The sequence below is a fragment of the Schistocerca serialis genome, chromosome 4 (assembly GCF_023864345.2).
Source record: "Schistocerca serialis cubense isolate TAMUIC-IGC-003099 chromosome 4, iqSchSeri2.2, whole genome shotgun sequence".
Taxonomy (NCBI): domain Eukaryota; kingdom Metazoa; phylum Arthropoda; class Insecta; order Orthoptera; family Acrididae; genus Schistocerca; species Schistocerca serialis.
Window position 1 is genome coordinate 648696719 of NC_064641.1, and position 21167 is coordinate 648717885.

General features: G+C 39.2%; 1 protein-coding gene across 4 annotated transcripts in view; it reads left to right on the forward strand.

Moving 5' to 3' along the window:
• The window catches only part of LOC126475509 (C-terminal-binding protein), a 190945-nt gene that overhangs the window by 64539 nt on the left and 105239 nt on the right, over positions 1-21167 (forward strand). For all 4 annotated transcript variants that reach the window (XM_050103425.1, XM_050103422.1, XM_050103424.1 and 1 more), the window contains exon 2: positions 16696-17010. In XM_050103425.1, the coding sequence (XP_049959382.1) occupies positions 16813-17010 (198 nt within the window). In that variant the 5' untranslated portion in view covers positions 16696-16812. The remainder of the gene's footprint in view (positions 1-16695; positions 17011-21167) is intronic.

The following is a 21167-nucleotide window of genomic DNA, read 5'->3' on the forward strand; positions in this document are numbered from 1 at the left end:
GCGCTACAGTCTGGAACCGGACGACGCTACGGTCGCAGGTTCGAATCCTGCCTCGGGCATGTGCGTGTGTGTGTGTGTGTGTGTGTGTGTGTGTGTGTGTGTGTGTGTGTGTGATGTCCTTAGGCTGGTTAGGTTTAAGTAGTTCAAAGTTCTAGGAGACAGATGACCTCAGAAATTAAGTCCCATAGTGCTCAGAGCCAACCAATTTCATTATCAAAACTGACTTTGTCTGCTGTGTCATGCCCTTAGCGGCAGTCTTGGGCTCCCCCGTCATGAGAAGTTATTCCGCTAGAACGAATGTAGTGTAGTCGCTGCCATTTCCCACAGTCACGGAAGTAGGCCTGTGCTTAGGAAATGACTGATTTCACTTGGTACACCCGTACTACTGTTTGAAGTTTTCGAGGAGTTGCGGTCGCCGGATGTCGCGCCAAAGCGCGGCGGTGCCAGTTGCAGCCGTTGCTGCCTGTCGGTTGCGGAACAGGGAGGGTGGGCGGGGGGGGGGGGGAGAGGGGGGACGTGCGACGGAGCTGGGCCGAGCCGGTATAGCTGCTGATTACAACTGGGAAGCGACCGCTAGATAAGACGATCAATAGCCCCGTCCGCGCGCCAGCCGCCGCCGCTGCTGCTGCCGTTGCCGTCACCGCCACCGGCAAAACACCACGGCCGGTGCGCTGGCACTTGGCGGCACAGAATGTGAACTGGCACGAAACTGCCGGTAGTATAAGTTCTCCGTGTTGCCATTATCTGCTCCCCGTGTTAAAAATACAATCAGAGGAAGCCGCTCTTTAGACGCAGACATGATGAAAGTGTGCCATGATTATTAGACTCAGTTCGCTAGAGCTTCGTTGAAATGCAGTTTTGGAATATGACTACTAATATGAGAAATGCAACATAAAAAAGGTGTAGCAAGCGTCGCGAAACGGATTCGCTGAAGTGGTTAGTAAAAAGTCTCTGCTGTTTAGAAATGCACATATGATAAGAAAGAACAGATGATGTATGCATTAATTGCAGTCAGTTAAGTAAATGTTTTTAGCATTATGTTGATTTTCTTGCAAGTACTAACCAGATGAATGTAGTCATGGACATAATGGAGCAGTCGTAGAGAATTTTACGGGGTAAGAGACGTCAGTGTTAAAATTTAGTTTCAAATGAAGTGGAACGAACAGGTTTCAGTATTAAGTGTACCTGCTCCCGATTCGTGTTACTCTACGCAAAAGAAAGTTTCATTCTTGCGAGGGGATACCATCAGAATACGCCAATTTAAAAAAAAGTCACGTGCTCATACTGGAAGTATATTACTTCCACTGCACTAATAAAGCCGTGTTCTTTAATCAATAATTTAAGTTTTTAACCAATTTTCGTGTAATAGTTTCCCATTTTATGACTGTTCCTCGTGAGGCACAGCATTACTGATTTCCGTGTATCTTAATTGTTGTATTTGAGTTGCTCAACCACACAACATGGCCCTCCAGTTTTACGTGAGCTTATCCTCCGCCTACACGACACAGTAACACATCGCCTGTAATGTGGCGTCCCGGTCAAAATGGTTTGTACCAGACAGTGAGCCAAGTGCAAAATGCCGCTAACAGAAAATCTGATACACTGTTCACTTAGACTGATTTGCCTGCTGTTGGAATGTGACTTACGCAAAACAACCTTGGAGTAATTTAATGGCGGTGATCACACCGTGTGTGTCTGCTTAGGCAGTAATTGCAGTGAAACTCTAATGAACACTTTACTAAAAGCTGCATTCTATCGTTTAATAATTTGGGTAACTAAATAATTGATCCCTGTTTCGTAGTATTCGTGACGGTGCAGATCCTTCGGGAAGTTGTATCGTTTCTGGTCGAAACTAAGTGGTTTACCTTCCCTTAATTGTTGTTTGCATTGAAGGCACACACTCGTGTACCGTACTTCAGATTTGCCTTTTTCAGTTTCCTTGGGAATATAGATGCCTTTTTTAAAAAAAAAATCGGTAACGTAGGGATACCATGTGATTACAAGTGAGAGATGTAAAATGAGACGAACGCCTGAGGTGCTCTACTCAAGAAACTTATTTTTTTAATCGGTATGTCAAACTGTTCTGAGATGTGACAAATTATACACAGAGAAATGTGACTTGCGTGTGAGATCTAGAAATTTTTTGTATTATCGATTTGTTTTATCAAACGAAGGTTCATTGTAAGCGCACACATTTTTCGCCTTGATTTTTTTCCTACCTGCTTAACGATTTGTCGTGAATTTTTTTGCGGTATCTAATCCTGCAGCTGTATCTTATTTTCTTCTTTAGTTGTAATTCCTCACCAAAGATAGAAACGTTGGCTAGTTCCTACAGTTCACGCGTCTATCAAATTAATTAAATGTTTATAGTAGAATCCATCTGATTCTTGTGGGTACTTTGATTGGTATTCTTTATTAATTTTTGCTTAAAATAGTTCTCGTGATCCATTAACAATACCTAAATGTTCAGCTTTAACACTTTTTTTACGAGAAGCAACTACAAGGAAATAAGTAGCTTCCTATGAATACCTGAGTGCAATGTCAACAGAATATTATTATTATTATTATTATTATTATTATTATATGTTGACTATCACTTTCAGCAAAGGTGTGGCATTGCTCTTAGTAGCGAAAGAGGTGATCAGGATAAATTGGGAAGCTTATGAATTACAGTGCATGCTCATCCGCGTTGCGAACATTTTACTAAAGGCGCTTTCTGTCGTTTAGTTATTTGCGTAACTAAGTAATTGATCGCTGTTTTGTAGCAGTAGACTGGGTTTGTCATTGTAGGAAAGTGCTGTGTTGTTGTCGAATCTAAATTAAGCAGATTGATACTTTCCTTTCGCCGTTAAATCAGTTCTATCTGTATTGTGTAAATTGCGGCTGCGTCTCTAATAACGCTTAAGATACATTGTCATAGCTCTTTGTTAATGAGATCTGTTGACATTGCAAGGAACTGGCCGCACAGAAAGACGCGACAAGATTGCAGAAAAAGCATGTTCAGTAAAGACGGATGGAATGTCGCCAAATCTGTATTGCGGCAACTGCGATTAACAAGTACGCACGTCTGTCGTGGTGCTGCAAACGCTGTTGGCCCAAATGAAACTGCTTTCCGCGAGTGACAGCTTCTAGATCACAGTGCGGAGAAACTTTTGCATGGAGTAGTCGAGCGCTGCCGCAGTGTAGTTTCTAGAGCAAGGCACAGAAAGCGGGAGATGTACTTGTTTGACGGTGTAAGTTCGCAGGTCGCCCGGGACCCCCTGTTGTCCACTCACTCTATTGATCGGGCGGGCAGACGGTCTGCCTCCCTATCGCCCACTCTCCTCGCCCGCTGCTGCTGCTGCCGCCGCCGCCGCCGCCGTTGCCTCCGCCTCCCTGCCTGCCTGCGTGTCTCCCCCTCCCACTGCGCTCTGTAGCTGTCGTGCCCCGCTCCCACTTCCGTCCGCCGAGCCACCTCCTACCTTCCCATTCGCTCTTCAGGGGAGGTGGAAAACAGCTGAAGAGCCATGTTTCACAGTCCGCATGCGGCGGGACTCCCTCGCGACGCAGCATTTCTGTCGAAACTGTTCATCCCTGTCAGCAGCGGTCCGAGCGGAAGGTTATACCCCAGATTTGTTGCTTCGGCATTGTCTCGTTCATCGCAATAGAGTAATGTTTTGCAGCTTACACTGGGGTTTCGAGACGTAGGAGTTGGAGTAAAGTCACACTCAGACAACGAAGGGTGAATAAATCCCTTGATATTCCTCTAGAGTTCGTTTTGCTGTCTTCAGACAGAAGACTAGTTGGATCCAACTTTCCGCACAAGTCTATGCTGTAGAAGTCCCTTCGTCGCTGCAAAACTAAGGAACTTTCATCCACTAGAACCTGCGTATTGTACTGAAACCTTGGTCTCAGCCTATATTTACCGTCCACGCTTCTCTCTCATTGCCGTAAAACCATTCCTTCATGCTCCGGGATGTGTCCTATAAACCAATCCTCTCTCTTACTAAAGTTACGCTACGAATTTTTCTTCTGATTCAATAAAGTGAAACTCCATTAATTATCCGATCTGCATTCTAATACCCAGCAGTTTTCTGTAGCACACACTCCAAAAGCTTCTATACTTGTCAAATCTACTAAACGCCAACCTATTACTTCCATATAAGGGTGCAATCCCCACTAATGCTTTCAGAAAGCACCTCCAAACACTTAAATTTACTCTCGATGTTAACAAATATCGCATCTGAAAAGCTGCACTTGATTTTGCTCGTCAACAGTTTAAATATTCTTTACTTCTGCCATTGTTATTTAGATGCCCAAACAGCAAAACTAGTCTACTTTTTGGCAGTTCATTCCCTTATCGTCATTTCCCCATCATCACCTGTCTTAAAGCACAATTAACATTTTTGAAGTTTACATTGTACTCCTATGACCTATTTTCGAGTCAGTATCCATCCCGTTATATTAAAAGAGTAGCTTGTCTCTGGTGGAATTGGTGTCTTTTCCAAACCACAAAGTTTTTGTTTTTCTCCCTTTAAATTCCAAATTCGTTGTTAGTTCGCTTTATTAGTTTTTTATACATCTACAAACATACTTTGCAAGCCAATGCGAAGTTCGTGGCAGAGGTTACGTAGCGTTGTATCACATTTTACGTTTTTTTTCTCGTTTCAGTCTTAGGGCGTGCAGGGTGTATGGTGCGTAAATGTGTATTTGCGCACTGATATTTGTCCACCATTTGCGTTGCGTAATGGACTTAAGAAATTCAGGAATATACTTAAGTGAAGTCATATGCGTGCGTTGGCCGTTTTATTTTGAAGAACCACTTCATTTTATTATTTAGCGATTTGATTTTTATAACATCGATCACGCTGTGTTTTCATTGTAAATAACTTCTTTTAATATGTTGTGTGATCGCATTTTGACGACAGTTCGCATAAGGGTTGCATGTATTCCTTTTGCGTAAGGATTTCACGTCTGAGATAGCAGGTCAGTAGTGCCCAAGGGCGCGAAATTAGTTGATGAATAATGAAAAAACTGGTTATTTCAAAATAAAATAATTCACACCGGGAAATATTTTCCCTCAAGAAATAAACAGCTGCTGTGGACTCGTACATAAGAGGTTACCAGACTCTTGCTTTACTATTGGCTTTTTAAACTTTGTAAGTAGACATTCGTGGCATAATTTTCGTCTAGCAGTTCAGGTGTTGGAGCATTCCTGTTACACTTTCTATAGAGTCAAACCTGAGATCACATATGCTGCCTCTGTTGAATGCATTCATGATCCCCTATTTGTCCTATTTGCCATAAGTTCCACACACAATCTTCTAATATGGGATGCACGAATGTTTAGCAAGCAGTCTCATAGTCACACCGACAGCATTTTCCCGGTATCTTACTAGAGAACGGAAGTCTGCCACCTGCTTTACCCACGATTCCACATTCTACAGCCATTCCGTTCCATATCCCCACTAACTCTGATTTCGATTGTAACTCATTGTTGTTGCAGTTACGGGATACTACTATCCTGCCTTTTGTGAAGTGCCCTTTTTCCTTCCTGAACATGTAATGCAAGTTGGCAATCTTTCCACATCGTCGAATTACATTTTGCGTAAGGTGACTGTCGAGCCACAATCCTGCCTTTACCGCCCTCTTGTAATACCTCTTCAGTATCTGTTGATTCTGAGAACTTTTCTGGTTTCGATACAAATTGTAGGTAGTCTTCTGCTTCTTAGAAATTTCCAAGATTCTTATTTCTAAAGCATTTTTTTTCACTCATGCATTCCGTCATTCACATATCGTGTTCCATAAATTGTACCATGAAGTGAGGCAGAAACACACTGCTGGCTACTTCTTTAAAGTAGACAAACAATAAACGAAGTCTAGCTTGAATCTATTCAAACTACAATTACTTGGTATGTATATGTTAGGAGACAAACAACTGCCGGAAAAAAAACTATTCTACTTTCGTACTACTCAGCTATTCATTATCTAGTACCTCGAACAAACCCATTTAACTTTACATAGACCACTATTAGCTGTTTAGAGGGGGATGCGTAGACTATTTGGAATTTGTTTCTGGTATTGTGCTTTTGAACTGCAAAATTCTTCCAAAATTCACTCTTGTTATTAATTACGAATACTGTTACCTTGTATATGTAATTACACGTAAGTGTAGGAATCCCTAGGTTCCTGTAGCAGATTCAGTTATCAACTTTACACAATATTCTCCTAAAACATCTGTACTTTCGAAACAAGTGCATGGCAGAAGCTAGCCTACTTCCAATATAGGAGAGTTACTCCACATATGAAGTGTGAGAAGAAAGATACCAGAAATGGCTCTGTGCGTGCTGTAATTGGGCTGATCTTGTTCTCGTGATCCCCACGTGACTGATTTATAAATAGGGTGTAGTATATTCCTAGCACCATCAATTAACGTTAGTTGTTGAAAGTAGTTCCTCTTACACGTTTCTGTAGAATAAACATTTTTTTCACTGTAGCTGCACTGCCCCAAATTATTATACCATATGACAGGATTGAATGGATGTATGCTATAAATTTTCACAGCAGAACGAGAAAAGCGGTCAGAAGTAAGATTTCTGGTTAACTTCTCTACATTATGGTGTCCCCTCAGTTTAATATGTATCTAAATGCACAGGAACTTAACTCGTGAGACTAGTCCAGTTTATTTTCCTCTCTACTTCTGCTACCTGTAAGTCACTGTGATTTTTGGGGAACCAGCTGTAAGATTCAATTACTCTCCTGGCTGCGTCTGGTATGGGTGTCTCAGTATACTTGTCATCAGTAAACAGTTTCTCAGGAGTTCTACAGAGTTTCGACTAAATTGTTTCCATCAAGAACGGGAGTGGACAGCAGTGAACCTTGTGGCAAATCAAATTTGTTTCCCCACTCTTAATTTAATCGTACCCTGTCGTATTATTTGCCACTGCGGCACTTTTTTCTGTAACATGTGATACCATGCACGGAGAAGATATTTGTCTTACCATTTTGCCGGCCGAAGTGGCCGTGCGGTTAAAGGCGCTGCAGTCTGGAACCGCAAGACCGCTACGGTCGCAGGTTCGAATCCTGCCTCGGGCATGGATGTGTGTGATGTCCTTAGGTTAGTTAGGTTTAACTAGTTCTAAGTTCTAGGGGACTAATGACCTCAGCAGTTGAGTCCCATAGTGCTCAGAGCCATTTTCTTACCATTTTAGGTTCACTAGAAAAGTTTACTGATCTGCGCAAACAAAGGCCTTGCAAGATCACAGAAATTGGCAAGAGAGAAATTTTTGCTTAGTTGTACTAGAATTGACGTCGTGAAGTCATATGTTGCCTTCTCTGTAGAGAAAAATTTGTGGAAATCAAACTGAGCTGCTGTTACGAGCCGATCAGAAAGATATTTTCACTACTGCTCCGTTAGAAGATATTTAACGAATGGAAAAAGTGTTTGCAGAAACCTGTGTAGGACCAGCAGAAGTCATTTAAAAATGAACTACGTCCACAAAGTGAAAAGTTTGTGCCGATATTTACGCTTCCATTTCATTATACAGCTGTGGAAAAAAAAGGTGATAATTACTTGGTGCACTTAAATTTGTAAGGCGCAGCTGATCATATTTGTTACGGATATGTCCCACGTGCCTATGACGTCTCTGTAAACCAGATATGGACGGACCGAAGAATGCTGCAGATTGATTATTGCCGATTTTCGCGTTCAGTCATATTTTCAACTTAGAATTAGTCTGATACCAGTATCGAAACCTAATGCGGTTATTGATGGCTGTGCCGCGGTCATTTATACTTCTTTTTTTCTTCATTGTGATTGCACTGCCATTTGTAACTTGAGAAATTACCGCTCCTGTAGCAACAACTTCCGGTAGCGTAATTTTTTTCCGTTGTAGGGTAAGCGACTAATAGCTGTGCAGTAGGTAGCCGACTAAGCTTTGCAGGTTACTCTTATTAGCAGAGACTTGTTTCGTACTCTGCGGTCATTGCTGGAAATTGATCTGACTGTAAGAACTATGAATGGATGAAAAGAAAGTTAGATCTTGATTATATTTTGAAGTAGACACTCTTTTCATTGCCGAGAAATGCCTTGTAGTCCATTTTTAATAAAACATATATACGCTAGTTGACAACGGAACCCCCTCACCCCCAAATACAATACTGGTTCTTTAATGAATCGAACTCCCACGTATAAAACATCCAAACTTTACAAACAAGCTAATGTGTCAAATATTTGGTGTTAAGCATGTGGAATGGTCGACGACGTTAAACCAAAAATTAAGTTCGTTTTGTTAGCTTCGGGTTACTCACACATAGATTAATGTAGCTAAAAGTTTGTGACTATACTTAGTAGTGAAGTACTAAAGTAAAACGCCTTGCCTGATACTGAAGTTTTACTGCAGGAACAGTAAAAACTATTTTGTGGGGGGCGTCGACGAGAAAAAGTTTGGAAAAGGTTTGAATTTATGTGTAAAGTTGGTTGGAAGTAGCGGAATACTCTCATGAATATAGCCTGGGTAATCTGCGCGCCGTTACACGCTGCCTCTAGACAGTTTTTAACTGAAATACTTGTCTTACTGTGTGAAACCTTTAACACAAGATTGCACCTCCTAATGAGTAGACCTAGACGTCAATTTGCAGATCGGTCAATAATTTCAACATAGTAGAAATCAAATTTTGTTACTCAAGGAAGCCACCAGAAAGGCGATATGCGGCCGGGACCGTGTGACCATTTTAGCCTTTCATATACGGGACAAAATAACTGTCCCTGAAAAATATTTGTAAGATTGCAGTGGAATTAGTCAATGAATAGAACACACACACACGTCAAGGAAAACGTTGGGAACAGTGACAAGTGTCACTACGCTTGAGTGGATGTGTTTAGTGACCAGCTGAATGAAAAAAATAGTACCCACGATAAAACAGCGTGTAACAGTTCTCACGTGGAACACAATTGATGCAGTGTGTGCAGAACTGTTTGTGCAAGAGCTTGGAAGCGTCTTAACAAAACTCAGCAGTCTGCAGTGTAAAACTTCGTGGCAAAGTGGCGCAAAACCGGCCCTGCACCGAATAAGAGTATTTGTGTTCAGTAAAAGGCTTAATCATCCGTCTGTATTGCTATAAATTTTTCTAGGGCAGTTTTATTTTGGCCACCACGTAGATAATTACCTTGGGGGGGGGGGGGGGGTAGCCACGGTAATTGTGAGGAATGTAATTCTTCGAAATAGAAACTGCACAGATCTCTACGACGTCGTAAAATTACATTTTGGTAGAGATCAAAACTATTTTGCTTGGAGTTGAAGTTCACGCGCCAAGTATTTGTATTTCTTGGGTTCAGTACAAATGTTAACGTGGGTTAGGTGTATATACCTTAAAAGTACTAGCTGGCATTAGACGCTTAGATATGTACATGGAGCTTAAACTGCTATATTCTGCGCAGTAGAGCTGATTCTAGATGCTTGCATCAGCGGTGTGGATGGTGCAGCTGATCATGAAGCTGTAAGTACACAGACACAAATAAAAATATCGTCGCCTTACCTGAACAAGGCAGTGGATATAAGCAGTTCAAAGAATGTATTAGAACATACCATGCTAGCACGAAAATGGCAAATGTTGGATGACACCTCAGCCGAAAAATTTCGCAACAATGTTAGGTCTTTTCTGCTTAGTAGATGGACCATAATAAAGCTGAACCGAATGGTTGGAAAGTAAAGGTCGATATAAAAGAAATTACATTACAGAAAAAAAATTTGGTGTAAAAAGGAAATATCAGGCGTCGAATGAGTGAAATACAAACATTGCGTAAGCTGTAGGTTGCTAGGAAACATGAATATGTTGCCATTAAAAAGTTATTGAAGTAAGGGCTATAGAATTATAGTAAAGCTCGGTTGCTATTTGGTGTCAAAAGGAAGTGCTCTTGTTGACGCTATAATTTATTGCATAGCCAAAGTGCAATGTGAAAGTGAGTACGATGTGAAGCTGTCGTAAAGGTCTCTAGAGAACATAGGGAACACGTTATGATTGATATCTTCGCTTTCTCTCATAAACACAGTGACATTTAAAAGTAAATTAGGGAGTATTAGGTGATTTTGACATATTGTAGTAACGTATTTACTCTATTGTTACCGAAGTATTGACATCTGCAATAAGAACCCACACAAAAAAAACTGCGATTTTGCTCTTGCTTTGCGATGTGGCGGAGGAAAGGAAGGAATACTGTTGTTTCTGAGGAGTTTCCCAAGGGTACAAAAAGTTGGGGTTTATCTGTAGTTAGGTGAATTAGGAGTTTGACGTTCAAACTCTTCCCGCCCTCCACAACCAGTAAGCAACATTTCATTTCGCGAGTTTTAGAGTTTAGAGCAGTTTTTCCCCCTCCGCGAGAAAGTTTGTGGACGTAAACTTTTAGTTTCAACTTCCCTCTGTGCTCCCTTCCTCGAGTCTTTGCAGCGAAACTTTGTCGTGCTTAACTTTATGGTTGTGGGGCTCATCACGACCTACTCTCCATCCCGAAAACATCAGACTGGGGATCGTTTATATCCCGGGTTCCGCTGAAAGTTGCTTCAAATATACGGAGGTACATGAACCGCAAGACTACCATCACAGACATTGACGTGATTACGGTATTCACATTGCTGCGCAGTTCCTTGAAAGCTTTTGTTGTAGAGATAAAATTTATTTTATAACTTCCGGCATAAGATTTATCCGTCTCTCGGAAATTCCATATCCTATTTCCATTCCAATTAAATTTCCATGTGCATAATTACTCATTAACTGTGCCGTTACTGTAAAGGTTTTTTTCTGTTTGAAAACGAGTGTTACCATATGAAAATACGTAATTCCGAGGTGTTTTCTTTTTACGGTGTTGTTTGACGCAGTGAGTCATCAAATGGCAACCTTAATATGTAGGGATGTAACCTGACCTGAACCTCAAGGTCTGCGGTCTCTCTCTCTCTCTCTCTCTCTCTCTCTCTCTCTCTCTCTCTCTCTCTCTCTGGTCTCCGCGCCTCTGTCTGCGTGAGACGGATCGATGCTGGCCGTAGTCCGTGGGAGGGCCCCGGATCGACTCCCAGGACGAGCAGTAGCTCCACATGGTGTGCACAATGCATTCCAAATTCGGCTCATTGGTGCCTGCTGATAATGAACTTCCTTTCGCCCGGTCCTTACAGGTTTTTATTAATGATGTTCCTCAGTCTAACGGAAACTGAACAGAAGAATACCTTCAGTTTGCAGTTTTACTTATTCCTTCACCAACCTGCCAGAATATAAAAGTTGACCGATGCTGCCGATACCCGTCAGATAAAGTACTTAACGATAGAGTGCTATGTGCTTTAAGTACATGTTAGTGACATTCAATGTGAGCTTATCGGAGCGAACATAAAAAATTAGTTACTACTCTTTCCCCATTTAATAGCTTCTGTGTAACCTAGTTCTGTCCTTAGACAGTTACGGTTTATTTAGCAAACATGGAAATTTTAAGAGAAAGAATTTACTGAATGTTCGCTGAAGATGGCGGTATTTACTGATAACATTGCAACATTTGCACAATTATTTGTCATACTTTTGACTGTGTTCTGGTCCATTTTCTGGTTTTCGTCAAACAAAAAGACAAGAGCAAAATTTAGAATTGTTGTTCATGATAACAACATCAACGATATCAAGTAACATCGCATGGCCCATTGCTTATACGTTTACAAATATGTGAAAACGTTAGTGTGTATTGTTAGACTGAAAAACAGTAATACCAGAGATAATTTAATTTTTTGCTGATTTACTTTATATTATGGAAGGTAGTGGACATAGTAATTTTCCTAAAACGTCTGCTGACGGTTCTCTGCAGAGCTGAAACGTTACAAGGAAATAACTAATTAGAAGTAAATTAGTTAAGAAAATATTGAACTGAAATGAATGGACGTTATTATTTGATTTGCCAGTTAAACAGTTACTTTCGAAAGATCAGCTTCAGTTTCTTCCTCCCGTTTTTGCGTTATTGTTAATTACAATAAAATAACCACTTAATACCCGTTTGTGTAAGAGTAATAGTAATATGTTCGTAACGTCGAATGAAGTTAACAGCGAGAAATTTGACGAGGTTTATCTTTGGCTAGTAGCAATTTGTCACGTTCACGGAAAACAATTCCAGCGTAAATAGATAATTCGACGCTATTTGGATGTTGAAATTACACACACACACACACACACACACACACACACACACAGGATCAACTGTTCACTGTTGCAATTCTATAAAGAATGGTGTTACTTCGGTATTGTTAACTGGCAGAATACCTAACTTAAAAGACAGGAGCAGATTCCTGTGCTTGCCGATGCCCACCCAATTTCTTCACTTACCTTGCAGAGATAATTAAACTCACTGTTTTGCAGGCGGCTTTACAGTGCAATGACGCACGTGTGTACATATACAGAAAGCTTGGAATAGTCATAGGCAAATAATTTCTGTTGGAATTAGAATTTTATTTAATTTTTCAATAGGTCGTAAAATTGGGGAGGTTCCTAATACTTCATACACATGGGGGCATGCATTTCCGAGTTAGGGAAGAAACGAATGTTTTGCAGAGTGATAGTCAAAGAATTATAACATTGTAAACAATATTTAACAGCTGTGGAGAGGCCAAACCTTCTGTAATAGTTAAAAACATGACAAAGACAGCTAATACAATTCTTATCCTATTTGTGTGGAAGGTTCACATTACGACAGAAATCCAAGGCTCTCCTTACAATTTCCTGTAAAACAGGCCACAAACAGTTAAAACCTTTCTCTGGCTTGTTATACGATTTCAGATAGTTTTAGGATCATTCCAGTCTCATTTTATCATCTCCAATCTCACTGAAATTTTTCACAGATGTTCCTCAAACAATAATACTAAGTGGTGCAAAATTTGAACTAAAAAATATAAAAACTAACTTTTATGCAATGGTTTCAATGGAGGGCGTAAAATGCCATGCAATGCCTAATATAGTTTTGACCAAATATAAAATGGCTTACAATTGACTCTGTTAGTACTCCAAAGGAGATGCTTTCATCAGATGCACAGCTGTTTTACTCAATATGCCGTCCAAATTTCAAAGCTATGTGAGGTCAAAATTGAGGAAAAATCAACTGTGACAGTTTTTTTAAAAAAAATTGTGGCTGCAAATATTTTTAGACAAACAAAATATATTGAGTGCCGTTATTTGTTAGAATTCTAGAAGTTGTAAGTAAGTGAATATACAATGAAAATAGTTTTTCATCAAATTTGTGCGCACCGTGCCTTTGCAACATATTACCATTGCCAGTTTTTTTCTTTCATGCAAAAGGGCAGTTCTTTCTATACTTCATAAGGTTGGAGATGCTCTGGGTAAGGTCAGGAATGTTGAGACCATCATCAGACACCTGCATACCATCATTTTAATAAGGGCATTTTGTATAAGAAATGAAAATGTTTTGTTTGGTAGGTGTGTTGGTAATTAATTACTAAATACATTTTTTCCAAAATTTTCTTCGTTTCACACATGACCAAAACTTTGAATCTAACTGGAATGAAAACCGTTTCTCCTGCTTAATACGAAGAAAGGTGTTTTTCCTTGTTCTTCTCATGCATTGTTAATGTATCCAGACTTTTAAGTTTCTGCAATCATACAATTTTAAACTTTTAATTCATATGTGGCATCAACCAACCTGCTTACACATTTGCTTGTACTTTGCAAATACCATCTTCATGTAGCCTTGTAAATCTTACTTCAAAACATTTGTCATTTCAGCGAGAATGAATGAACTTGACGAGTCGATCCTTTCTGCAGTTCCTTGCTGTAACCATCAGCATCTGATAACATAGAGGAGGATAACAAGAAGCAGTTTGTTGTGAACCTTATTCTGTCATGTTCCGCAAAATTTTAGTGAGCTATTGTTCTTCAGCTGCTATTCATTTATCAAGAGCACACAAGTCCTTTTTAAGAGCATTTGTTTTTGGAAACGTATTATAACATTGCTTTTGCTAAAACTTAGAATTAACTTAGAAGCATGGTTTCACAACAGTATAAGGTGATTAAATCTGTTTAAAGACCATAACCAAATTCGAGTTTCAGCAGCCAGTGCTGATTATCTTGAAACTTGTTAATTGACTGGAGTCTTATTATTTTTTTTACGGTTGCTAAAAAATATTAATTGTAGATTCGGTTGTCAAGACAAGTCATCTTCATGCATACTCTGCAAACCACTGTGAGGTGCATGGCAGAGGGTATGTCCCACTGTACCATTTATTAGGGTTTCTGTTCCACTCGTGTACGGATTATGGATATAAAAATTGTTTGAATGCCTGTGTGCATGCAGTAATGATTCTAATCTTATCTTCACGATATCTATGTGAGTGAAACATAGGGGGTTGTAGTATATTTGTATCGTAATCGTCTGAAGCTGGTTCTTGAAACTTCGTTAATAGATTTTCTCGGCATAGTTCAAATCTTAGCTCCAAGAGTCTTCCAGTTCAGTTCCTTCAGTATCTCTTTGACTCTCTCCCATGAATTAAACAAACCTATGATGATTCGTGCTGCTATTCTCTATGTGTGTTCAATATCCCCTGTCAGTCCTGTTTGATACACATCCCACACACTTGAGCAATATTCTAGAACTGCTCGCATGAGTAATTTGTAAGCAGTCTCCTTTATAGACTGATAACACTTCCCCATTATTCTACCAGTAAACTGAATTCTACCACCTGCTTTACCAACAACGGAGTGTATGTAATCACTTCTCTTCACATCTCTACAAAGTGTTGCACCCAGGTATTTGTATAAGTTGGCCGATTCCAACAATTACCGACTGATAATATAGTCATAGGATACTAAGTTTATTTCGTTTTGTGAAGTGCACCATTTTACATTTCTGAACATTTAAAGCAAGTTGCCCATCTTTGCACCGCTTTGAAATCCTATCAAGATCTGACTGAATTTCTGCGCAGCTTCTCTCTGTCAGTATGTCATTATGCATAACTGCATCATCTGCAAAAGGTGTTAGGTTACTATTAATATTGTCTGCAAAGTCATATATACAACGTGAACAGTAAGGGTCCCAACACATTTGTCTGGGGTACACTTGGAATTACTTCTACATCTGACAATGACTCCATCCAAGATAACATGCTGTGTCCTCCCTACCAAAAAGTCCTCTACTTTTGAGAATAATTGCAGAAGGTGGTGGCTCAGGGCCTACATCTGGATCCATTCATACCACACTAAATAATTCTAATAGGACACATCTGCGCCAAATATGTGAAATCTGCAGGATAGTTGGCAACAAATATCTCAGTGCATCCTTGGAGTCCAAAGTACCAGTTTGTTACAGTGCAAACTGGAGAACTGATTAAAACACACCTTTAGAGAACTTGTACAAATGTACTAGTGTCATCCACAGTAGTCTTTCCCAGCCACACACACTGGTTGTGTGCTATGTTTTATTTTTGTTGATATCCACCAATAACTATCACCCTTATTGAACAAGTTGCCACCAACAATTAAAACACAGCATGTGTTACCCACGTGCGTCAGCAAACAACTGTTTAGATGAGTGTACTAATTCTCTAAGTACTACATTTATTCACACAGTTATCTGTATGTGTGTAGTAGGCTGTGCTGCTTTTTGAGTTGTCACCAGTATTCCATTTTCATAAATATTTCTTGGCTATAATTAGATTTATATACAAAGTAAAACTACTTGCAAATATATAGGATGACAGCATTTAAAATAACAAATCTACCAGACATTAAATATAGCAACATTGTGTGGGTGTTCGGCAGTAATATTTTCGAGGTAATTTTTTCACTTCATCCAGGTGATCTCCAAAACAAACAAAACACTTTCTAGCACAGAAACAACTGCTCTTGGTAAAGAAACAGAATAGTTGATAATATTTAGTAGTACATCGAAGTTATTCACAATATATCAAAGTTTTGCTGTTCTGTAGGGTATGTTCAAATTTCAGGTGATCAGATGGTGAGTCCTAAAATTGGTTCAATCAGTGTGGAATGACCTTTTCATTATCAGTTAAAAGTGCTTGTAATCAAGCAGGTTTCTCTGGAACTCTCACTGTAGTGATTGAAATGTTGTGTTTATTGTGTGTCATATCCGAATGTGTGTAGCAGAGATTAATTTGTAATTGGTGGAAAAATTGTCGTCACAAAACTCATACTGAAGTTAATTGAAGTAGGAATTTTATCAACATGGTTTCAAGGTATTTTTTAATTCATAGTGAATGCAAAGCATTAAGCAGAACATAAAGAATTCTCTCTCTTTCATTCTAATAAAATCAGTTAATTCTCCATCATCCGCTATTTGTAGCTTGTTGTTGAATTTGATTGGCCTGGACACTTACTTTTACTTTGTTTGCTCCTATGCATTGAGGTAGCTAATGGATATTAATCAGTTTCCTTGTAACCACCTTGTTGATTTGTTATGTTCATGAGATATTGACCTCCCCCCCCCCCCCCTCAAGAAACAGAAAGTTTTCAGGTAAAACAACAAAGGTTATTGCCATAAGCTACATAGCTTCAGTGAGGCAGCTATAATGTAAACTATATGTACAGCTTGAGTATTGACGGTTACTTACTGTAACAGCAAAACAGTCTATACTTGCAGGTGCCCAGAAGTAACTAATTTTTATTTAAAAGTATTTTACTCTCACACAAAAAATAAAATTAGATTGATAAATTTGTTTTCATTTTCAGGTGTGGAGCATGATGAAGCATAGGGTGTGCTACAGAAGTGTGTGATGACAGTGGCAGCCCTCTAGTGCACCAGGACAAGTAACTCATTTCTGTGACTGAACTGTTGTTTCGACACTCATGGACAAGCGCAAGATGTTGCCGAAACGTCCTCGCATGGATAATTTGCGTGGCCCGATTGCTAACGGCCCTATGCAGACTCGTCCTCTTGTGGCCCTCCTGGATGGTCGTGACTGTTCAATTGAGATGCCGATTCTGAAAGATGTTGCTACTGTAGCATTCTGTGATGCACAGTCAACGTCAGAAATACACGAAAAGGTAACGTGACTATACCGAATTTTCGAAAGACTGGGTGCAAGAACAGTTGGACGTAATGCGGTAAAAAGTGTGTTTTATTAGGGAGTTAAAGCCATTGTTTAATTGAAATGTATACATTTCATAAATTTGGGAAATGATTTTGTACTGCAACACCTACCGTTGCTTAATGTGTCGACAAATGTGACATATGTCAGTAGTTATTGAATTTTATAGATCTAAACATCTTAATCCTCGCGTCTTACGAGTAAATAGTGTTGTAGTGTTAATTGTTCTAAAACATTTACCTGAATCAAATAAATTATTTGTGCTGCTGCTGCTGCTGCTGCTGCTGCTACTACTACTACTACTACTACTACTACTATTATTATTTGGCGTTGAATGAGGGCAAGGAGAGTACAGTAGCTCAAAATTCTCACAAGACAAACAGATTGTTTCTTGTATTTACAAATTGAGTTTTTGCTTGAATTTATACTCAAAAGTATGAACATTTGGGAAGGAGTGATCTGCTTTAGAGTCTTACATCACAAATGTAACACAGTTTTCTAATTTTTTTTTCTGAAAATGGCTCTGATTGAGTGCATCAATTGCTAGTGTATTTTTTCATTAAAATTTAACAACAGGTTGAACAATACAAGTATCACTATAGCACTGAAGTCACCGTGTTAGAATCTTTGCTGACAACTTTGTTTTTTGTCTTTCTTTATCACCATGCCCACTGAACTTTTTTTCTGTGTAATTTGGAGTGGTCTCCGAACATTACAGCCAAGCGCTCCCTGTATTGAATTTTAAGCTCATCTTCTGTATGCATACTTCCAGGTTTTCTCAATGCTGCTTTGAGAGTACCAGAATTATGCATACAAGTGGTTTTGAACGCACTTGTTTCCCAGTAAGTAAACGGTGGTGTTGTGCATTAAATTTCAGGTTAATATGGCACACATGTGGAAGATAAAGGTCTTATTCAAATTGGAACTAAAATATATCTTGAGAATTATGGGCTCAACTGAATTGTTCATTTTATGTTCTGACACATGATTGCACAATAACATGTTTATCTAAAAGTACATTTATACAGCATTTTGTAGTTTAAGGACACAGTTGTTTTCTGAGCTGTTGCTCTGTCAGTGTTCATAACTCTAGGGATCGCGGCAGAATGGATGACGAAGAAAAGCCAAACGTGGTTGGCTTCGACCATGGCTGGGAAGAAGGGACGACGGGAGGGACATAAGCAGTGTTAATAATTGAACTGAGATTAGCAGGAATTTTCATGACATTGAATGTGTCTTTTTGTGACAAGCTACTGTCGATGATAAAGAAAGGCAGTCTCTCAGGTGACACAAGCAGCGTAGGCGGCAACATCACGTGGTTGGAAGTAAGAATCGAACTATTTATTTATTCAATTTTTGATTGGACTCTCTTAACAGTTGTTTCAAGCTTCTCTTTCCAAGCATGCTGAAATAGAGCAAAAGGTCCAATCAAATCAAACGTGAACTTCAGTCAGTGAATGTGCTAAGTATACAAATCAGAACTCACATGTATAAAGCTATATGTAAATTTTTTCAGAAGTGCTGACCTACATTATTATGATACAAGCTGAGGATCTACAGGTACTATATCTCACCATACGCTTCGGTCAGGGTGCTTAATATTTATTTGATACATTACAGTTCTAGAATACAAAGCAATCGGTACAAAGAATGTTTTTGCAAGCGTCTTGTATAAAAGGAAGTCTACTACCAAAAAAAATTTGCTTTTGTTTATTTACTGCATTTATGAAAATTTACTCACTGGAGAACACACACAAACCCTAATCCTCCTAGTTCCACCCACCATTTTACCGCCAGATGACTCTTGCGCTAGACCTGTGTCATTCATGTAGGATCATTGTGCAATATCCCCTTCAAGCAGCTGTGTTGAACACTCTAGGTAATTGTAAGAGATTTGCGGTAATGAAAAGTGAGAAGAAAGAAGCTATTGCAACTTCAAAATTTTGTTTATGTTGTTGCTTCGTCTTGTTACTCCATTCAGTTCATCGGTGATGTTGTGGCTTCTTTCACTTGGTGATTAGAGATATTTGTATTAGGTAGTTACTCACAGTTACTATGTAGATAGAGATCAATTTATAATACAGTCTGAATGACTTCGTAATATTATTCAAAACTTCTTCAGTGATTTTGTTAGAATACTAATCAGTTGTCATGTTTCGAGCAGTTCTGTAGGCCTCAAATTGTTAAAGTTCCTTTTTCTCCCATTTCGGTTAATATCGTGGAACAGTTTTAGTTAGGTCTTCTTGGCATTCAAAGTATTCGGGCTGTACAGAAGTTAAGTAATTGTTTTCAGTTGTAGAGAAAATATTCTGTTCAAAAAGCTATAATGAAGAGCGTTGACCATTAGCCTAAAAGGAAAATTAAATATCTTACGCGAATGACCTACTGGAAACCCAGCTTTGTGGTGGATAAAGACAGTTGAAACATTTACAAGGAAATAGTATTGACATGGTAGTACACACAGAAGATAATTATCAGAGGAAGTAAAAAAACCATTGCTATTATTATTATTATTATTATTATTGTCATCATTATTATTATTATTTCTTTCCGTTATTATTATTATTATTTCTTTCCGTTCTCAGACGTTATGTCTGGTTAAAAATGGAAAGTGACGCGGTCCTTGATCAAGCGTGACTTCCTTTTAACTGTAGGGTATTTGTTACATTGCTTTTAGGAACTTTCGGGTAATTGATGATGTGACTTACCAAACGAAGGCGCTGGCACGTCAATAGACACACATACATACACACAAAATTCAAGCTTTCGCAACAAACTGTTGCCTCATCAAGAAAGAGGGAAGGACGAAAGGATGTGGGTTTTATGGGAGAGGGTAAGGAGTCATTCCAATCCCGGGAGCGGAAAGACTTACCTTAGGGAGAAAAAAGGACGGGTATACACTCGCACACACACCCATATCCATCCGCACATATACAGACACAAGCAGACATATTTCAATGTATATGTGTGGATGGATATGTGTGTGTGTGTGTGTGCGCGAGTGTATACCTGTCCTTTTTTCTCCCTAAGGTAAGTCTTTCCGCTCCCGGGATTGGAATGACTCCTTACCCTCTCGCATAAAACCCACATCCTTTCGTCCTTCCCTCTCCTTCCCTCTTTCCTGATGAAGCAACAGTTTGTTGCGAAAGCTTGAATTTTGTGTGTATGTTTGTGTTTGTTTGTGTGTCTATCGACGTGCCAGTGCTTTCGTTTGGTAGGTCACATCATCTGTGTTTTTAGGTACAACGTCATCCTGATGCCACATGTCCTTGACTTCCTCAGCCACTTGGATGTATTTTTCAATTTTTTTCTCCTATTTTCTTCAGTATATTTGTTGTATTGGGTATGGATATTTCGATTAGTTGTGTTAATTTCTTCTTTTTATTGGTGAGTATGATGTCAGGTTTGTGATGTGGTGGTTTTTTATCTGTTATAATGGTTCTGTTCCAGTATAATTTGTATTCATCATTCTCCAGTGCATGTGTTGTTTTATTAGTTTATGTTGTATGGCAAGTTGTTGATGTTTGCTACATTGTCATGTCTTCTGGTGTATTCTGTATTTGCTGGTATTGTACATCCGCTTGTGATGTGATCTACTGTTTCTATTTGTTGTTTGCAAAGTCTGCATTTATCTGTTGTGGTATTGGGATCTTAATAATATGCTTGCTGTAAAATCTGGTGTTTATTGTTTGATCCTGTATTGCAATCATGAATCCTTCCGTCTCACTGTATGCATTTTCTTAGCTGTGTGTTGGATGCGTCCTGCTCAATGTGTGGCTGTGTTAGATGATACGGGTGCTTGCCATGTAGTGTTTTCTTTTTCCAATTTACTTCCTTCGTATCTGTTGATGTTACGTGATCTAAAGGGTTGTAGAAGTGGTTATGAAATTGCAATGGTGTAGCCGATGTATTTATATGAGTGACTGCTTTGTGTGTTTTGCTAGTTTCTGCTTGTTCTATAAAGATTTTTCTTAAATTGTCTACCTGTCCATAATGTAGATTTTTTTATGTCGATAAATCCCCTTCCTCCTTCCTTTCTGCTTAATGTGAATCTTTCTGTTGCTGAATGTATGTCACGTATTCTATATTTGTGGCATTGTGATTGTGTAAGTG